Genomic DNA, 20,670 nt, shown 5'->3' with positions numbered 1-20,670 from the left:
GCACGGGCTCTAGGCGTGCAGGCTTCAGCAGATGTGGCACCTGGGCTCAGTAGTTGCAGCACGCGGGCTCTAGAGCACAAGCTCAGTAGATGTGGCACACGGGCTTAGTTGCTTCGTGGCATGTGTGGTCTTCCCGGACCAGGGCTCGAACCCGTGTCACCTACATTGGCAGGCGGATTCTTAATCACTGCGCCACCAGGGAAGTCCCTCTCTGAATTTTATACTTTAAAAGAGTGGATCTTGGGAATTCCCTGGTGGTCCAGTGGTTAGAACTTCATGCTTCTACTGCAGGGGGCATGGGTTCGATCCCTGGTTGGGGAACTAAGATCCCACAAACTGCGTGGCACATCCAATTAAAAAAAAAAAAAAAAGAGTGGATCTTATGGTAAGTGAATTGTATCTCGATTTTTTTTAAAAACGGTGATTCATGCTAAAGGAGAGGGATGGTGCCAGAAGGTCCCATAACTGAGGGAGGGTCTGGAGTGCGTAACTAACTGTGTGGACTCTAGAGCCAGTCTGCCTCGGTTCCTTACTGCCTCCGTGTCTTTGGATAAATTATTTAGCCTCTTTGCGCCTCAGTTTTCTCATCTCTAAAATGGGAATACTAATAACAATACTTACCCCCAGATTGGTGTTCTGAGAATTAAATGAGTTAGTTCATTTAAAGTGTTAGCTGTTGTTATTATTACCATGATAGTCTGGGGGAGTCAAAAAGGCTTCCTCAAGGAGGTGATCAAAAGAATGGGTGAAAGTAAACTAGGTGAAGCGGGGAGTGGCATGTGCAAAGGCCCTGAGGCAGGAGAAATTGCAGTGCAGTCAGGAAAGTATAAGAAGGCAAGGGTGCCTGTTGTGCAAGCTGACGATGAGGGAGAGGGTCTGAATAAGGTCAGAGAGGTCGGCAGGGGCCAGTGATGCAGGCCAGGGAAGCTGCAGAGAGAAGTCTGCTTTTTTATCTGCAGGCAATGCGCTGAGTGCTGTGGAGGTTCAGGCAGCTTACAGCCCAGTGCAGGAGATAGACTTGGAGACCAGCAGCCACACTTAAGGTGGAAGGGGGGTGTCTTAGTGGTAAGAGGTTGTCTTAGTCTGGGTTCCCTTAAAGCGAGCTTGAGAAAAGGACTCTGGGCAGGAGGTTAATTTGTGAGGTGATCCCAAAGACCAGAGAAGTGAGGGAAGGAGGAAAAGGGAATTTGAGGGTGTGTCATTGAGGTCACAGTGGGAGCTCAGTCCCGCTGGGACCTCTGAGAAGCACCATAGAACACCTCCCAGAACTGTCTTTCTGGAGAAGAAAGGCTTAGAACAGTTATCCACAAATGTCTGTCCTCAATTAGCTAAGAGTGGCCCCCGGAGGTGTCATCTCCCCAGCACTCCTGGGCAGAACTTGTGGAGCAGAAATGGAAAGACATACAGTGTGTGCTTGAGGTGGGCCCCTGTCCACATGGATGGAACTGCACCACAGCTGCAGCAAAATCCAGGTGGGCCCAGGATGTGACACGGGGCACCAGAGGTGTCTCCCACGTAGATGTGCCCCCAGAATGTGCCAGGAACACAGAGACAGTGCGGTTAATCCTGATGGGGGTGGTGTGGAGCTTCACGGACCAGCTCTTGCTTCAGCTGGATGTCAGTGATAATAACGCTAAGATTTTGACAGGTAGGTGTAGAAGATGGAGGTGCCGTTTCAGAAGAGTATAATGAACTGTCACAGGAAAGCTCCGCGCTTGCCATTTGTTCCAACAAATATTTATTGACTGTTTCTGGTTTGCAGGCACTGTGCTGGTCTCTTGGGTTACAGGTGGGGGAGGTTAGACAGAGGAGCTTACCATCAGGTTGGCTCTAGTCCGAGCACAGTCATTAAGTGTCTTGTGAATTCAGGCCATACACTTCTAGGTTCTTGGAAGGACAAGAACCTCCGGGTTACAGATAGGGAGGTAATGGAGAGAAGCCTTAAAAGGGAGAGGTTAGAGTCTGCTTTTGGCTAAAAGTGACAGAAGCCTAAGTTAAATTGGTTTAAGGATTTTTTTTTTTTTTTAAGGAATTTTCGGCTGAATAACTAAAAGCTTTGAGTTAATGATGGCTTCAGGTATAGCTGGTTCCAGGTGCCCAAATGATGCTGTCAGGAATTTGTTTCAGACCTTCTCTCAGCTTTGCTTTCCTCTGTGTTGTTGTCATTCTCAAGCAGCCTCTTGCCATGTAGTGGCCCCTGGTACTCAGCCCGCTTTGCAACCCCAGCAGAAAGAAATTGCTTCTTTCCCAGATTCTCAGCGAGAGTCTCAGGGAGCCTCTCATTAGCCCACCACTGAATCAGCCTTTGTGGTCTGAGGTTAGAATAGGCACATCGTCCATTCCTGAGCCACATGGAGACGGCACCCATCTAAGCCACACTCACAGAGAGTGGGAAAGGGAAGTTTCTCCAGAGGAAAATTGCAATGACTCAGCCCAAAGATGTGTGGGAATGGATGCAGACCAATCGGAGACAGCAGATGTCAATCGTCCGTGCCAGAGAGTCGGGGCTGAGAATGCCACACACAGAAAACGCTGAGCAGTGAGGGATGTGGATTCTTGCACAGGGTTTCTGCAGGGGAGTGACAGGATCAGCTCGGAGCTTATGGAGGACAGTTTGAACAAGGAGCTGGTGGCAGACGTGGCTGTCGGGAACCTTTTGCAGTAGTCCCGGCAAGAGAGGTGAGGGCTGGACTAAATCTATAGCAGGGGGATGGAGAGGAGGCGCCAGGGGGAGAAGCAGAAGAAGAAGGGTACCCCTTCCAACCTCCTGAGCCCCACAAGAGCTCAGGCCTGTCTCCGGCTGGGCAGGTGGGGCCTGGTCCAAACCTGGGTCCTGAGGACATCACCCCAGCCACAAGACTCTGAGCCCCGCGCCAGGTCTCTTTAGGACAAGGACATTTCACACCTCCATGGCACGGCTGCCAGTCGGTTGCAGTTTCCTTTCTGGCACGATGGGGGTGGGACAGAAACAGGGGAGTAAAATCCGGTAGCAGTTATGACTGACCCACTGAGCTTCTTTGCAGCGTCTGTTCCCAAACCCAGGGCGTCTTTGCGGGGTTTGATGGCATCCCTTGGAGCTGAGTGGCGTTCATCACCTGCTGCCATGTGACTTGGGGCCTATCCATCTCTCTGATGGTCAGTTTCCTATCTGACAAATGAGGGACATGAACTTGACTTGATTCAGTCGGTCTAAAAGTTAGTGTGGCAGGGATAGAGGGTGGTGGGATCAGAGGAGGACACAGTGAATTCTGAGTGGAGAGGAGAGGGCAGTGCAGCTCTTCAGGGCCTTGAGATGGGTCTTGTGGGATGGGTAGGATGTCCAGGGGTAGAATGTGGGGCAGGCCATGCCAGGCAGGACGAACAGCATGACCCAGATTAGAGAACGTGCAGGGTGTGGCTGGGGTTGCGGCTAGTCCTGGCACCAGGCTGGTGAGGGAAGGTGAGAGCTATGGAGGGATCCAGAGCTGGGGAGGAATCCATTCTTATCGTCGCCTCTTGATTCATACGATTCTTTCTGAGATGCATCGCTGTCATTTCAGTGTGATCTCCAGTAGGCAAGACTCTTTGTATATTTTTATCACATATTTATTGAGGTGGAACTTATTGAGATGTCATTCACAGACTATACAATCCAACCATTTAAAGTGTACAAGTCAGTGTTCTTTTGTGTGTTTGCTTGGTTTTCGTTTTGTGTAGTTTCTTCATTTTTTGGCCGCGCCGCATGGCCTGTGGGGTCTCAGTTCCCTGACCAGGGATCGAACCCACGCCCCCTGCATTAGAAGGGCGGAATCTTAACCTCTGGACCACCAGGGAAGTCCCCAAGTCAGTGATTTTTTAGTATATTCACTATATTGGGAGATCGTCACCACTATCTAGAACGTTTCCATCACCCCAGAAAGCTATGCCGTGCACATGAGCACTTAATCCCCATCTCTGTCTCCCCCCCGCCCTGGCAACCACTAATCTACTTTCCGTCTCTGGATTTGCCTCTTTTGGACATTTCAAAAATGTCCAGAAATGTCCAAAATGGAAATTGAATCATACAACAGGCGATCCTGACTGCCTTCTCACTCAGCATGTTTTCTAGTTCATCCAGCTTCTCATATTTTAACTGACGGTTTTCCTGCCTTTGACAGTTAGACATATAAACCCTTAAGAAAATGAGGTTGGCTTCCTGTCTAAGAGACTTTATATAAAATCAATAAGAAAACTATAAAGTTAATAGTACCTCCTTGATGTCCCTGTCTCTGCCTTACAAGTTCTGATTTCTTAGTAAGTTAGGGTTTTTTCTTTTTTAAGTATACAGGGAAAGCAGATAGGGTCCTGGTGGCTGGCCTGTGAAACAGGGTTTTCAGGCTGAATTCATTCGCGGTAGCCTGGAGCTACCAAGGGTGACCAGAGCACAGTCATTCCCCATTGCTGGCCCAGGGGCTGCTCAGAAGTATGTTCAGTGGCCTTCAAGAGCACAGGAAGTGGCCTTGCTGTGCCCAGGCAGTGGGGAGTGTGCCCAAGGAGGCCAGGCCTCAGGATGGAGAGCGCTGGTAGAGGGTGTCGCCTCCCTCCACCAATGACAAGGCCCCATTGCTTATCAGCCGGTCTCTGGGGCCTCCCTAGGGAGCACCTGGGGCCTCGGGCATCTCCCTCAAGCTGTGCCCAGAGATCCTCAGGGGACCAGCAGACAATCGGTGATAACCCGAGCCACCTCCGTGGTCGCTCGTGGAATAAGCCTAGAAGGCTCGCTGCTGATTAGCCCGATTGCCGTGTTGGGAAGAGCCTTTGCTGTGTCTCTTGAGGGCTGGCCTGCATCAGTGCCTGTGCTGGTCTCCGAAGAGCTGGACCCCCAAGCTTACCCTCTTCTGCACTTGCAGGCAATGGTCCCGGAAGACAGGACTTTTTTTGCAAACCTGTCTGGGAATCCCCCAAGCTATAAGGGAATCAGGTTGCTCCTCTGATAGAAGAGCTGTCCCTGGGACTTCCCTGGTGGTCCAGTGGTTAAGACTCCACGCTTCCACTGCAGGGGGCACGGGTTTGATTCCTGGTCAGGGAACTAAGATCCCACAAGCCGCTCGGCACAGCCAAAAAAAAAAAAAAGCTGTCCAGAGGAAAAGAATTCAGGTTCTAAGGAAGCCCTTTGACGTCCTGGGTGATGTCAACCCATGGGAACTGCTGCGCCTTGAAAGCCTGTGTTCATAGGAATTCCCGGATGTCAGGGTGGGAAGGGCCCTTAGAAATATTACTGGGTTTTTTTTTTTGTTTTTTTTTTTTGGTCCACGCTGCACGGCATGTGGGATCTTAGTTCCCCGACCAGGGATCGAACCTGTGCCCCCTGCATTGGCAGCATGGAGTCTTAACCACTGGACCGCCACGGAAGTCCTTATTGGGTTTTTGAGGGCAAGATGGGGAAACGAGGGCCCAGGGAGGAGCAAGCAGCTTGCCCAAAGTCCCCTTGGAAAGTGAGGGGCGTGTGGACCCTTCAGCCGGCCCTTCCCAGAGAGGCCGAAAGTCAGGGGACCTGCCCAATGAATGTCAGGGCCTGAGTTGTTTGGGGAGGGAGGGGCTGGAGGGAGTGTGTGAGCCTGAGATTAGAGTCTGCAGCCGCCAGCACCTATGGAGTCCACAGGCAGGGAAGGAAAAAGGGGAGGGCAGTGGGCAGCCATAGAAATAGCATGTAAAAGGGAGCAGCTTCTATGCAGTTACCAGCCCAGTGCTGCCATGTGGACCCAGTGGGACCCAGTCTTCCAATTTTTTCCCCAAAAGGAAGCCCCAGACCCAAACTTCAGTGTGAAATCTCCTGATCTAAAACCATTGGCAACTAATTCAAAAGAGTTTTAGAACACAGTGAAGGCCAAACAAAATGGGGGACGGTGCCCCCACCAGGGTGGGCCCAGAGTTCTTGGTGAACTCCTACACATTCGTCAAGACCCCATGCACAGAGACCACATCCGCAGTAATGTCTTCCGTGATCCTTCTCGGAGCCTGTACCTCTTTAATTATATTACCTTGTAAATTTGTGTGTATCTTTCCTCCACCACCAACTGTCCTATTTGTCTCATTAGCTCAGTGACCAGCAGGCAGAAAGTTGATGCCCAGTAATGTTAAGTAAATACTAGACATCCGGGCTTCCCTGGTGGCGCAGTGGTTGAGAGTCCACCTGCCTATGCAGGGGACACGGGTTCGTGCCCCGGTCCGGGAAGATCCCACATGCCACGGAGCGGCTGGGCCCGTGAGCCATGGCCACTGAGCCTGCGCGTCCGGAGCCTGTGCTCCGCAACGGGAGAGGCCACAATAGTGAGAGGCCCGCGTACTGCAAAAAAAAAAAAAAAACTAGACATCTGAGGATGCTCTGTGATTAACCTGGGCAGAGGAAGAGAAGGGAACTGGCATTAGTGAGTGCCTGCTGTATACTAGGCATTTGCACTAGGGAGCTTGGGTAGGGGGCACCATCTGAATGTGTGGCCAGGAGCAGCCCCCAAGGCTCTGCAGAGGGAGTCAAACACTGAAGACGTACCCTGAGGACACAGCCCCCCGAAGGTGTGGCATCAGCAGATGCCTTAGAGTGCCTTCTCGGGAAGTTAAATCCTCCACCATTTCCTCCCCAAGTCCGTGGGTGGAAAGAGGCCCCACTCTGATGCCCAGCCGGTCTGAGGGGGCGGCGTGTGTCAGGTTTCAGTTTCCTGCTGCCACGAGGCGCCTCCCCTGCTGCCTGCTGCTCAGCTGCTGACCTGCCGGGTGGCTCTTCTGTCACCTGATCTGCCCTGGTGGGAGGTGTCTCCTTTCAAGTGTCCTCTCCCAGAACAGCACGTCCCTGACTCTCCCAGGATGGGAGGCCTCTCAGCTCTGTCTTCTGGAGTCCCTCAGCATCCTGGCCCATCTAGGTGGGAGTCCCTTTCTCCTTGTGCTTCTGTGGGATTTTTTTTTGGGTGGGGGCGGGGGGCAGTTCTGTATTTCAGTCCCTCCTTCCCCTGTTCCAGAGCTTTCCCACTGTTGTCCTAAGCTTTTGTCCACTCCTTCTAGACGATCACGAGACATTGGCAGCTCAAGGGTGTCAGGAATAGTACACTGCCTGGAGAGTGTGGGCCACCTGCAGATTTGGCCAGCTGACTTGGAAAGCTTGCAAAAACTTCCTTGCTATCAAAAAAGAAAAAAATGTTGGCAAGGATGTGGAGAATGTCAAACCCCTCCTACACCGCTAGCAAGAATGTAAAATGGGGCGGCCACTGGAAAACTGGCAGTTCCTCCAAAAGTTAAACATAGAGTCACCATATGACCCAGCAGTTCCACTCCTAGGTGTGTACCCCAGAGAACTGAAAACAGGTGTTCACACAAACCTTCATACACAGATGTTCATGGTAGCATTGTTCCCAATAGCCAAAAGGTGGAAACAACCCAAATGTCCATCAGTGGATAAAAGGATAAATAAAATGTCTCTTCACACAGTGGAATATTATTCAGCCGTGAAGAGGAATGAAGTACTGACACAGGCTACAATGTGGATGAACCTTGAAAACATGACGCTGAGTGAAAGAAGCCAGACATAAAAAGCCACATATCATATGATTCCATTTCTAGGAAATGTCCAGAAAAGGCAGATCCATAGAGATGGAAAGCAGATGGTGGTTGCCAGGGGCTTGCGGGGGGGCGGGGGGGGTGGATGGGGAGTGACTGCTAATGGGTGTGGAGTTTCCTCTGGAAAGTGTTTTGGAACTAGGTAGAGGTGGTAGTTGCACAGCACTGTGAATGTCCTAAACACCACCCACTGCATTGCGCTTTTGAAAATGGAAATTTTATGTCAAGCGAATTTTATCACAGTTTTTTTTAAAAAGCTCCTTGCTGTGGAAGAGGGCAGGAGGATGGGGTTTGGGTGTGGAGCAGGGTGATTTAACAGGCTAGGATCCATCTGTGTGACCTGTGTGGAAAAGAAAGAAATGCCCTGCGTGTGAACATTGGCTGCGATGTTACCCACCCCCCCGCCCCAACCAGGGCTTCCACCAAACTCCAGTGAAAAGATGCTCACAGCCACTGGGGAGGAGCAGGCTTGACCAGAAGGCCAGTAACAAATGGGAAACTGTATATGACTTAATATCAAATGAAAAGGAATAGAGAATTGCGCATTGGCTCTGATTCCAACAACTTTGGCCAAATTAGCAATGCACTTGGCTAGAAAATGAGTCAAGAACACGGGAAAGGGAAAGCAGGCAGATTGAAGAGGGTGGCAGCATTGGGTAGTACACGGTTTCTTCTCCTCGGACACCTTTTCATGTTATTTGTCATAAAAGCCTGGGTCAGGTGGGGAGGCGCCAGGACTGCAGGTCTGGCTATCGAGAAGTCAAACAATGCGCAGGTGGCCGCTGGCTTTGGTCTCCCGAGGGATGCTGACTGCACAGAACATGAGCAGAGGCCACCCTCGAGTTCTTAAAATAGCGTCCTCAGCAAGCTGCTCAGGCCCTGGGAGGGTGGGAAATTCGGGCTCCGGCAGGATGCGGAGTGGGTGCTGGTGGCGGCGGCCAGGAATTCATTAGCAGCATCTCTGCCCTCCTCCAGATGGAGCTGGGTGGAGACGGGTGTGTCTCCGAGGCAGAGAAGGTGGCCATGGATCTCAAGGACCCCAACCGCCCCCGGTTCACACTGCAGGAACTGCGGGACGTGCTGCACGAGAGGAACGAGCTCAAGTCCAAAGTGTTTTTGTTGCAGGAGGAACTGGCATACTATAAGAGGTGAGTGCCCCTGGGAGCTCCCAGGCTGGCTCCTTTCTGAGGTTGTGCAGAGTCTGGGGACAAATTCACACCTGGAAGACAAGGATTGCATCTGTATTCGTTGTGGGGACCATCTCTGGCCTGAAGCACATACATACCGACTCATAATTCCTTTCTGAAGCTCGGGCTCAGGTGCACTCCTGTTAGAAAAGAATATTATGTATACTGTATTTATTACCTTATTACCTTATACTGCCAGTGAGCTCTGGGGCAGCTCTCCCAAAATCAAACACGTGAATATTTTTGCAGCAAAAGATACGAACATTCCTACTAAATGGGATAAATAAAGATTATAAACAGCCTCACGAGATTTCATTTCAGGTTTTGCCACCAAGTGAATGACCAAAAATAAAAGAAAACAAAACGAATTTTGGTTTTTAGAGCCTTTTGGATTTTGGAATTAGAGATAAGAGATGGTGGAGCGATAGAGCCTAATATTTGATCATTTAGTCCATCCGTGGCCAATGAACTCCTTGTACATATTAGAGCCACACTGTCTGATACACTAGCTACTAGCCACATGTGGCTATTTAAATTTAAATGAGTTAAACTTAAGTAAAATGTAAAATTCAGTTCCTCAGTTGCACTCGGCACATTTCAAGCGTTCCATTGACACCTGTGGCTAGTGGCCACTGTATTGAACAATGAAGAGATAGAATATTTCCATCCTCGTGGAAAGTTCTGTGGACAGCACTGCACCTGGCTTAGAGCACCATCTAGTACCATGCCACCTCACACTTGTTCAGCTTTGTACACACTACCCTGCTATCGGTTCCTCAAAACACACCACGCTCGGTTCTACCTCAAGACCTTTGCACATGCTGCTCTTGCAGCTGGGAAAACATTCCCCTTGGTTCTTCCCATGGTTGGCTCCTGGTCATTCAGGGTTCGGGTCAGATGTCACCTCCTGAGAGAGGCCTTCCTTCTCCATCAACAACCCTCCAAAGGAGCGCTCTGTTCTAGTCACTGTCTACCACTTTACCCAGTTTTACTTTCTTCATGCCTCTTTTCATCGTCTCACATTATCCTGTTTATGAACATGCTTGTTTTATTGTCTGTTTCCGCATTAGACTGCAACAACATGAGACCAGAAACCTTATTTGTCTTGTTCATGACTAAGTTCCCTGCACTTAGGATGCAGCTTAGCTCAGAGTAGACGCACAACAACTACCTGTTGAATGGAAAGCTGGAAGGAAGGACAGATGCACCAGATGTGGTCCCTGCCCCAGTAGGGAAGATAAGACATCAGAGAAAATACAGTGCCACACATTTTTATTGAAAACCCACTGTGAGTCTGCTACATAAGAAAGGTTTATGACAGTGTGTGCACTGGCTGTTCAAAGAAGAGAGAAATCACTTCTGGCTTGGGAATGGGGCGGAAATCAGGAAGGCTTCATGGAGGAGGTGGCATTTGAACTGGGCCTTCCCTAAAGGATAGGGGGGTACGTTTCAGGTATGGAAGATGTTGTGGGTGGCATATTCTAGGCAGAATAAACCACAAAGGTGTGGAGACAAGGAAGCATTTGGCAAGAACAGAAAATAGGAAGCCATTCTTTTCGGCTAGAATCTCCAAAGTAAACTTAAAATAGAGATGTGGGTACCTTCCTGAAATTTCTCACATGTGACCAACTGGGCCAAAGGGCCTGCAGGCACCTGTGTCCGTTGCCTCCAGGACTGATCCTTCCTCTTAACTGGCCATTCCAGAGGCCAGCCCCCGAGGCAGAGAGCCTATGGGGCAAAGGCCACCGTTGCTGTCCTCCTGGGTCCCTTATTTTCACTCCCTGAAAAAGTACATGCCCTCCCAGACCATCAGAGAGAATATTCCAGCTCTCATGGAATTTTTGACTCTTATCTCACACCTCTCAACTCCTTCCAGTGAAGAAATAGAAGAGGAAAATCGAATACCCCAACCTCCACCCGTCACCCACCCGAGAATGTCCCCCCAGCCGGAGTCTGGGATCAAGCGACTGTAAGTGCTGCGCTCCCGGCGTCTGGGGCTGCTCGCTCGCGGCTGAGCTGGCGGCTCACACGGCCTCTCACTTCTGGGCACCTGCTCCAGGGCTGGGCTTGTTACTAACCACCTCCCGCGGGGCTCGGCCTAAGCCCGGGGCACGCTGGGCCTGGCCCTTGACTGCAGAGTCACCTCTGTACATTGAAGGCTGAGTTCCTCCTTGCGGGGGGTCCCTGGGCAGAGAGGTTTGGGGAAGGCCTAGGGGGTGGGAAAGGGCTGGGGCCTGGGCTTGCTTGAGTGTGTTAGTCGGGGCATGTCTTTGAGGACAGCAAACACTGCATGGTGGGAAAGGTTCACGCATCTTAAGGCCTTGAAACCCCAGCTCCGAGGTGTCTGAATGGCCGCGGGTCCACCCCATATATGCTTTTCTGTGATGACTTCACCTGTCCATCTGTCTCTCCATTAAGTATTCATTGGTGCATAATACAAGCAGCACTGGGCCCTGGTGGCTGTGGGGGACACACAAGAGAAAGAGCGGCCTAGTCCTAGCCCTCAACTAGACTTAAAGCTACTTCGGAGTCCTTGCATCAAAAGACTCCTTTGAGATTTGAATGAGAGTTTGTAGACCCTTTCAGCGGCGGTGGGGGTGGGGGGGTGTGAGGGTGGAGTCATACAGTCTTGCAAACAGTTTTAGGTTCGTTGACCCCTGTAGCCCTTCAGATAAAGGGTTAAAGCTCTGGTCTAGTTAGCTAATATCTAGTAAGAACCTACTATGTGCTAATATCTAGTAAGATCCTACTACGTGCTAATATCTACTAAGAACCTATCTGCCGGGTACCGTTCCTGCAGATAATGGCACTGAGTCCTCACCATAGCCCTGTGAGGTGAGGGCACTGTCCTCCCCATTTTACAGTTAAGGAAACTGAGGCACTGAAGTCAATCACCTGCCTAGGGTCATACGGCTAATAAGAGGCAGAGCCAGGGTTCGAACCCAGGCAGCCTGGCCCAGAGCCCAGGTTTCAAACTCTGCAGGAGGGCCTTCTGCTCCCAGTTGTCTTGTGGTCTCATTTTGTCCCCTGAGAGGGTCTTCCTGACTCTCAGCCTTGCACCTTCTTAGAGAAGAGGCTTCGGTTCTTCCCCCCAAACCCTGGTAGAAGCTTTGTGAAGGCGAGTGGCATGGGTTGGAAAGCCAACTGGGGTGTGTGGGGAGAGGAACTGGGGTGTTACTCGGATGCCTCAGCCCTTTTTTTTTTTTTTTTTGGTGGTACGCGGGCCTCTTACTGTTGTGGCCTCTCCCGTTGCGGAGCACAGGCTCCGGACGCGCAGGCTCAGCGGCCATCGCTTACGGGCCCAGCCGCTCTGCGGCATGTGGGGTCTTCCCGGACCGGGGCACGAACCCGTGTCCCCTGTATCGGCAGACGGACTCTCAACCACTGCGCCACCAGGGAAGCCCCGCCTCAACCTTTAAATTCCACTTTTGTTTGGAAATTCTTGGCTACTTCTTGTCCTGTGAATTGACGTAATCCACGGTGTTGGGGGATAGGAAGGGAACGCAAAATGTGTGTAACTGCTGGACCCTCTGCTCTTAGAAGGGGGCGACTTGTTCAGATACCGGGCCCTGGGAAAGGCTAGCCGCCCTCTGGAGTGTGTGGATTAACACGTGGCTCCTTTCCAAGCCTCTCCTGCCAGCTTCACGTTGCTTGTTTGCTTGGCCCTCGGTCAAGCAGATCCGCTGGACTTGGGAGGGGCTGTGGTCCCCAGTTCTGGTTAGGGATAAATATTTCCTGGGGGTGAAGCTTGGAATCAGATAGGCTTCCTCTGGGTCCCAACACCATGTTGGCCACGTATTAGTTTGTAATCTCCCACTGGCACTTGAAACGCAACTCAAAGTAATTTAAAGAAAGAAAAACTATTGGCCCAGCAACTAGAGATTTTCAGGTCATCCTGGCTTCAGGCTCAGCTGGACCCAGGTCTTGTTCTCAGGGCTCTGCCTGGTTCCGTCTGCCTCAACCTGTTTTCCTTTCTGTGGGCTGTATTCTTGGGCGTGCTGTCCCCTCAGGGTGGCAGTATGGCCGCCATCAGCTCAGGCTTCTGCTTTCTTGTCTGAAACTCCAGTGGGAGGAGAGAATCTCCCACAGAAGTCACAGAATTGAGTCTCCTTGGCTCTGACTGGGTCACATGATCACCCCACAGGGCAGTGCATCCATAGGTCTGGTCTGGGTCTCATTCTCACGCCTGAAACTTAGAGTAGCTTTAACTCTATCCAGTTCCCATGGACAGGGATTTGGGGAAGGACAGACCCCAAGCAAGATCAGTTTGCTGAGCAGACGGAAGTAACCGGCGTCCACTGTAGCCTCATCCTGGGGGAGAGGGAGCCCTTTGGTCTCAATTCTATGATGTACTCAGTATCCTTGGTTAGGGTTTCCCATCCAGTGCTTGCTAAGAAATGGGATTGACTTCGCTTAGACCCTGATCTGTCCACCATCTGTCATCCTTGCATGTAAGGATGAGCAGAAGTGACCTTAAATGCTTTGGGTTGAAACCTGGGGAAATTGAGAATAAGTTCATGAGCCCACACAGTTCCTCCCTTAGCTAAGGGAGGGGTGAGACCAAGAGACCAGCATCTATCTTCTTCTTTCAGCAGTTCCTTCCCTTTAACAATCAGACATTTCTAGCATCTCTGCTCCAAGTGCTGTGTTTACAGCATCTCTGGCACTGTAATTCCAAGTCATATGTAATTCTAAGACTTCCTTCTGAAGCGGGGATGTTCTGACTTTCTAGTTTTCCACTCCAGCCCCCTTTCTCTAAAACAGGTACTTAAGAGTTGGTTTTTGCAAATCTCAAACTGGGTAAAATCCAGAGGAAAGTTGTCAGAATTAACCAACAATGTTTTTCCCACTAGTTCTTCTACCCACACACGAGTAGGCTGTGGTGTCTGGTCCTCTTTTCCAGATTGTTCCAGAAAGGACCCTGGGGCCCTGTTCTCAAACCCTTCTCCCCTTCAGTTTGGCCTCTGGTTGCTCAGCAAGACCTGGGGTTCTGAGCCCAGCAGGAGAAGCAGATGGAATCTGGGAGTCAGAGACAGAGAGGGAGAGAGAATTCAGAATCTCTCGTCCACGGGGTGCAGGTGGCCAGTCCCATGGCCGCCCCGGCCTTGTAGGGGATAAGTGGGAGATCCAGATGGCACAGAAGGCTTTTGACCAGCCCAGACAGGACACTGGTCACTTTGTCCACCTCGGCCACTGACCGGAAGCTGCATCCGTGTGGCCAGGAGCTCAGAGCCTGGGGCAGGGATGGATCTTCCCTGGGGACCGGGGCAAGGGAATGACAGTTCTTAAGACGGTTCCATGCCTGTCTCCCTCTCCATCCTTCACTCTCGGGCACCCGTCTGGGTCTGTCTGGTCCCTTCGTCCTTGCTTTTATGGAGTATTAGTCACACAGCCTCTTCAGTGCAGCTCACAGCTGTGCTCCAGCTCAGCTTCTCGCCCTTGACCACCTTTCCCCACCCTCCAGTAAGTAAGCAGTAGCTACCATGGAGGTTCGAAAGGGCTTCACCGGCTTGGAGCACTTGAACTAGGGTATCTTCCACCCTGTCAGAGATTCAGAGCTGGGATTAGCCCCATTTCTCAGATGAGGAAACTGGGGCCCAGGGAAGCCCACTGACTTCACTGCGATCACCTTGCTGGATGGATCGAAGTCGGGATTGGAACCCATGCCTTTTGATTGCCTCCTGGCCAAGACAAGACAGTGCTTGCCCCAGCTGTCTCGTTCGGCCTCCCCACCCCCCTTTTCCTCACCCCATTTCCCGAGTCACCAGCTGTGGGCTGGCTGCCCAGTTCCCTTATCTCTCAAATGCAGCACCAGCCAGAGCCACCAGAGTCTACATTTCTGGGCTGAACTGGTCAAGGGAACCAGAAACTCCTGCCGCCTGTCAAAACAGTGTGCCCAGAAAACCTTCCAAGAATAGCTTGTGACTGAGCAGCTGCTGGCCAGTCTGGGTTGGCACTGGCTGGGCAGGTCACGAGGGAGCGCCTGAGTGGCTCCAGCCTCATCCCCAGTGGACACCAGGCACCAGAGCCCCCTTTGTGTGGTGCCCGGCTCTCAATCCCGGGCTGACAGGTATACACACAGCTGCTCGCTGCTGAGCAGGGGCGGGGGGCTGACCTGAGAGGCAGGCAGCTGGCAGGGGGCGCAGAGGCACAGCCAGGGAAGCTGCGATCAGAACAACTGGCCTCACATACTGGAAAGGTTGGCCTCGAGCAGGCAGCCACCCAAGTACCCGACGGTAGCAACAGCAGGGCATTCTCTCCCTGTCCCCCTACCCACCACCCTGCTCACTGCAGCCCAGAAATAGCTTCTTTACAGCCGCCCATCACACTGCCTGAAATGCCACTGTTAGAACTTCATTTGGTTTGAGTCTTCCAGAAATAATTTGTCGCAGGGCGGGGTGGTGGCAGGGGCTCAGGGGAGTTTGAAACCAGCTACATCGTATCCAGGAGACAACTTTTGCCCAAAACAAGCCAGTCTTTTTTCATGGAAGTGGCTGTCCCTCTAGAGCAGGCGGCTCCTGCAGCAAGGCACCTGGAATAGAGAGGGAAGGGGGTCGTCCGTGATCCCAGCGAGACGCACAGAGAATAGCTCGGCTGGAACACCCCAGGTGTCCCAAGGCCCTGGTGCATCAGTTTGGCCCCTGATTGGGCCCCAAAGGAAGTCCAGCACTTTCCAGTGGGCAAACATCTGTCCAGGCAAAATACCCACCCCACACATCTGGGGCCATCCCCCAAACAACGACTTTGTCTTTGGGGGCTCCGTGTTATGCTAGAGAGGGGTCCTGGTAGAGGTGGGTACAGTACCTTGTGGCTTAGAGCCCCTGGAAAGCTAATGGTACCCGCTAGCCTGGCCCCTGGGGATTGGGCCCATTCATTTACCAAATGGAACCCCTTCTCGTTGTCTCTGAGAAGCCATCCAGGTAGTTCTGCCAAGGTGCCAACACCCAGCTATTCTGTGAAGTTGCATCAAAGGTGATCCAGACGCAGAGAATTCTCAAACCTCATTTGAGATAATTATATCTTTTCTCAGCCAAGCTCTTTAAAAAAAAAGAAATCAGAGCTGTTCAAAATCAGTTCTGGAGGCTTGGTTGGAGTTTCTTCTTCGTTTTCCTTGCCAGACTAGGAACCGACGAGCACTCACTGTCGGCTCTGACTTACCAGGCGGGTGACGATGCAGGCTGTCTCCTGCCCGGCCCATCCTGGCTGCCTCACCTGCTCTCCTGGGTCTCCCCTGGCTGCCTTCAGGGCACATAGCCTGCAGCTCATGGCAGCTGGGGGAGACGTGCTGGAAGACACCCAAGAGTAATCCCACGGCAGGTTTTGACACTTCCTTCCCCACACCCAGGCCTGCGTTTTCAGCCCTTGAGGCCACCCTGTCTTCCCTACGTGGTTATCACACGCTGTATCCGTTTGCTAGGGCTGTTGTACCAAAAACTGAGTTGGCTTAAACAACAGAGATAGGGACTTCCCTGGCGGTCCAGTGGTTAGGACTCCACGCTTTCACTGCCGAGGGCCCGGGTTCAATCCCTGGTCAGGGAACTAAGATCCCACAAGCCAAGTGGCATGGCCAAAAAAATACAAAAAACAATAGAGATGTATAGTCTCACAGTTCCTAGAAGCTACAAGTCCAAGATCAAGGTGTTGCCAGGGTCAATTCCTTCCGAGGGCCATGAGGGAGAATCTGCTCCGTGCCTCTCTCCGAGCTTCTAGTGGTTTGCTGACAATCTTTGGCCTTTGTTCACTTGTAGAAGCATCACCCCAATCTCTGCCTCCATCTTCACATGGCCTTCTTCCTGCGTGCGTGTCTGTGTCCAAATTTCCCCCTTTTATAAGGACACCAGGTGTATTGGATTAGGGCCGCCCTACTCCGGTATGACCTCACCAAAACTAGTTACATCTACAAGGATTCTATTTCTAAATAAGGTGACATTCAATAAATAAATAAATAAGGTGACATTCTGAGCTCCTGGGAGTTAGGACTTTTCAAACTGTGAATGGGGGGCGCTGGGGGCCATAATTCCACATCAACCATAAGCAAACCCTTCGGCTGACCTGTCTGTGGAGTGTGTTTCTTTTTCATGTCGCCCCTGTTTTTATCTTCTCTGTGTCTATATGTACTTTTCTAACCAGGATGTTTACAGCCATAATGCCCATGGTAGCAGCCGGACTGATAATAGATGACCCCACACTGCAGCCTGTCCGACGACTTGTGTCCCTCGTAGGCACTGCATTTTTCTGGTTTCCTTTTGAGCTGTGCCTTTGGAATGTCTGCTACAGCTACTGCTGGGGCTGGCCTGTCTCCTCTGGCCCCTTTAGCTGCATGGCCGTCACCTGCGTGTTCCCATTTGAAGTGGGTGTGGAGTGCGATTTCAAACGTGCGGCTCATGACGCTGCATATGCACGAGTGAAGCCTCGGAATTCTCGGCCCTGTCACCAATAATTCTTTCTGTCTTTTCTGTTTCCATTCTAAAACCACCTTGTCCATGATCCAGTAAAGAAGGTCCTTTAAGTGACGGGTCAGTAATCAATGCCCACCATGACCCATCCCCGCGCTCCCCCAAGTGACACTAACGCTGTGTTTTTGATCTTCACACCCTGGCTTTCTAAACCGCTTTGTTTTGCCAAGCCATAGTCAGCAAGCCATTTGATCTTGTTAAAACAGGAAAAGCAGAGGAGGAGACTTTTGTCTTGATTCTTTCTGTGTCCCCTTGGACAGGAAGTGGCAAGTGGCTTTCCTGCTTGAATCATGTAGACATGATATGTAACAGTGATGAGCGCTGCTGTCTTTCTGGCCAGCTAATTGCTTTGATTACCCTATGGAAAGAGCTCACGAATAACCCAGAATGAGAAGAATGCCTTCATTTGCCAGTACACGTATTGGTTGCAGAAAAAAAGAGACTTTAGCTGGTAGGGAGAATTTCTCTAGACAAACTTGGCTTGCCCCAGCTTTACAATGAAAGACCACTTTATTCCTGCTAGGAAGTTATTGTAGGATCCAGTAACCACAGAATAGGAAAATCATTTTCACTCAGATGTGATTAAAACTGAACTCCATAGGCCACAGCACTAAAAAACAAACCAAAAAACGAATAGGTAAACGGACAGAGGGAACTAAAAATAGTTGATCTGAAGCTTTGACTTCTTCAGGGGTTCCTTCCTATTCCTGCCCCTGGAAAACATAACAGAGCTACTATATTTCTTACCAAGTTCAGAAACCAAAATTCAGGAGTAGGGGAACTTGGTAAAAATAGAAAGAATCTTTAATTAGAGGCGGAGAGTACAGAAGGACCGCTGGCAGCTTAGAGAGGGCTTTGGGGAAACACTCAAAATAGGCCAACTCAGGTCTACCGGCCAGGGTCCTAGTCTCCGTTTAGGTGGAGTTTAAGCTGACTTTGTTTTAAATGGGCCACATTATCAGCTTTTGGCCTGAGATTTCTACGTTCATCTTTTAGGCGTCAATCAGATGGTTCACTCAGATTGATCAATGACCAATGGTCACAGCTGTTTTGAAAAGACCTCTTGGTCTACTTTAGCTGTTGCTATGTAGATAGTTACTGTGATAACTTCTAAAGGCTTTCACCTTTAAACTAAATCAGTTTTAATCACCATTAAATCGGTTCTTGTCACTTGTCCAAATTAATATTTCCCAAATTTCATTCACATACTATATTCATAATGTTCATCTAATCAGAGAACCGTGTATGCTATTCCTTAATACATATTTTAATTGCCTCATTTTTCTTAAATGCCTACTTCCACCTCATCCTGAGCTGTAGTAATATCCATGAAATTTGGGCTTTGATGTGCTACTTACCTAGTTTCCCAATCCACATGAAATAATTACTTGAATTTAAAATATTCATCTCTTTACATCCGAATCGTCTTACGTACCATGTGGCTTTCAAGTATTTCTTTCTGTGCATCATTAAGGTAAAGAAACCCATAATGTATGTTTCCAGTAGCTTTTTATTTCCACTGGTCATGAGAAGAAATCCTCAGTAGTGCTTAAGGCGGGAGATACATCACCTATGTGCACACCCTGCTCACACTGTGTCACCTCCAAGGTACTGTGACAATGACACGCAGAATGCCCTGCTGCTTTCTGACCCGCACCCCGAACTTTTTCTTTCACACCTCGAGTTGATTTGCTCCCTCACGTTTGCTGCTGGCATTGCAAAAACTGTGACGTGCATGGCCAAGGGCAGCCTCTTATTTCTTTCCTTCCTTTCTCAAAGGTTTAGCTTCTTCTCCCGAGATAAGAAGCGTCTGGTCAACACGCAGAGAAACGTGCGCATCCACGAGTCCTTTGGCCAGTGGGCCAACTGCCACCGCGACGACGGTTACACGGAACAAGGACAGGAGGCCCTGCAGCACCTGTGACCGTGACCCGCCTCTGTCCTTGGACCTAAACCACCAGCGCCTGCAACAGAACCTGGCCGCCTTGGGTGTCACACCCTCAAACCTGATCCCTCCAACAAACTGTCTGCTTCGAGGGAGCACGTCAAAAAACTGATGCCAAACTCTAAAGAAACGTTTATTTATACCAGGGCTATCACCGTTTCTAATAGATGACTCTGATCCCTTAGGATATATATTTAATAAGACCACGAGCGGAAGCTGACTTTTGCATTAACTTCAGTAACGCAAGCTTCGCCAGATACATCACATGCCGCTATAACTGCTGTTTGACTTGCTTTGTATGAAATTATTTGTGTAGAGGTTTTATGATCACATTTGTCATACTTAAATGGGAGGCAGGGAAGTGGTAGGTTTTCATTAGTTACGTTCATGACATTGTCATGGTGGTAGCATAATATATAGGACGCATCGACTAGACAGGCAGGGCTTCCAAAGTCACAGGATGAGCTGGCCCAGCTTAGGCACAAAGCAAACAGGAAATAGGGAGGACAGTCCTCCTGCCCAGAAACTGGAGACAAGTTTGCAAGAGCCTGTGGTTCTCTATTGCACCTTGTTACTGATAATGCCTAGAGCATGTAGCAATGTTCAAGGCCAGTGCCTTGGAATCTGCTGTGAGTTATGCAGTACTAACCAAACAAAGTTGCTAAGGATGAGACATTGCAACATTTCTTGTGTGGATTCTTTTTTTCTTGGCATCTTGTTTCAGCATTCACTGTGTCAAATACTTAGTCCCCTGCGAAAAAGACAAATGTCCCAAAGCGGATTGAGTGTGACGTGCGGAACCCTAGGGGATGCCAGATGGTGGGTAGGGTAGACTTGCCAAAGCAATGGTGGTGGGTGAAAAGATGGCTTGGGGACCAAATGTCTGGCTGACTCATGAGGCTGCAGTGGAGACGGAGAGCCACATGCCCTGTCTGCAACTGGCAAGTTGGGGGGTTACCCAAATAATGTTTTCTCTCCACTCACGGAGCACCCAGAGTGCAAGACTGGGTGCTCACGGATTGAGAGAGGTACCATTTCCTAACAGGGCACTCAAGTACATCTGACTGGGCTGCTTTCTACACATTTTACTATGGTTTGCTAAGAAACCATCAAGTTGGTTTATAGAATCTACATGAACTCCGTTTCCAGATCGCTGAGAAAAATGACCAGACACGATAATGTTGGTTTAGAGCAGTGGTTCTCCAACCTGACTGCCTATTAGAACTATTAGAGTTTATTCTCAGAGAGTATAAAAGGATGCGTGCTGAGGAATCCCCCTCCCCGCATCACCTTTGGTTGTCTTCCCCCTGGGGTGACCAGTGTTGGTAGTTTCCTGGGTGTCTTTCCTGAAGTAATTTATAAATATACATGCAATCATGTAAAAAAAATACAGATATATTTCTGTTCTCTTTCTACATAAATGGCAGCGTGTTATACACATGCTATCTCATACCTTTCTTTCCTTAGAATACCCTGGACATGACTTCACACCAGTATAAAAGACAGTGGGTCTCAA

General features: G+C 50.2%; 1 protein-coding gene across 2 annotated transcripts in view; it reads left to right on the top strand.

Annotated features, from left to right (window-relative positions):
• Positions 1-19,950, top strand: part of RILPL1 (Rab interacting lysosomal protein like 1) — a 43,891-nt gene extending 23,941 nt beyond the window's left edge. Inside the window, exons 5-7 of one of the 2 annotated variants that reach the window (XM_082852517.1) lie at positions 8,632-8,714; positions 10,630-10,722; positions 18,989-19,950. In XM_082852517.1, the coding sequence (XP_082708643.1) occupies positions 8,632-8,714; positions 10,630-10,722; positions 18,989-19,133 (321 nt within the window). In that variant the 3' untranslated portion in view covers positions 19,134-19,950. Of the gene's footprint in view, positions 1-8,541; positions 8,715-10,629; positions 10,723-18,988 lie in introns of both variants that reach the window. The other variant, XM_082852516.1, reaches the window with a different exon arrangement.
• The last annotated feature ends 720 nt before the right edge of the window (positions 19,951-20,670 follow it).

This window comes from Leucopleurus acutus (genome assembly GCF_964270905.1).
Source record: "Leucopleurus acutus genome assembly, chromosome: 13".
Taxonomy (NCBI): Eukaryota; Metazoa; Chordata; class Mammalia; order Artiodactyla; family Delphinidae; genus Leucopleurus; species Leucopleurus acutus.
Note: the sequence above shows the minus strand (reverse complement) of the source record. Positions and strands in the feature narration are given on the sequence as shown.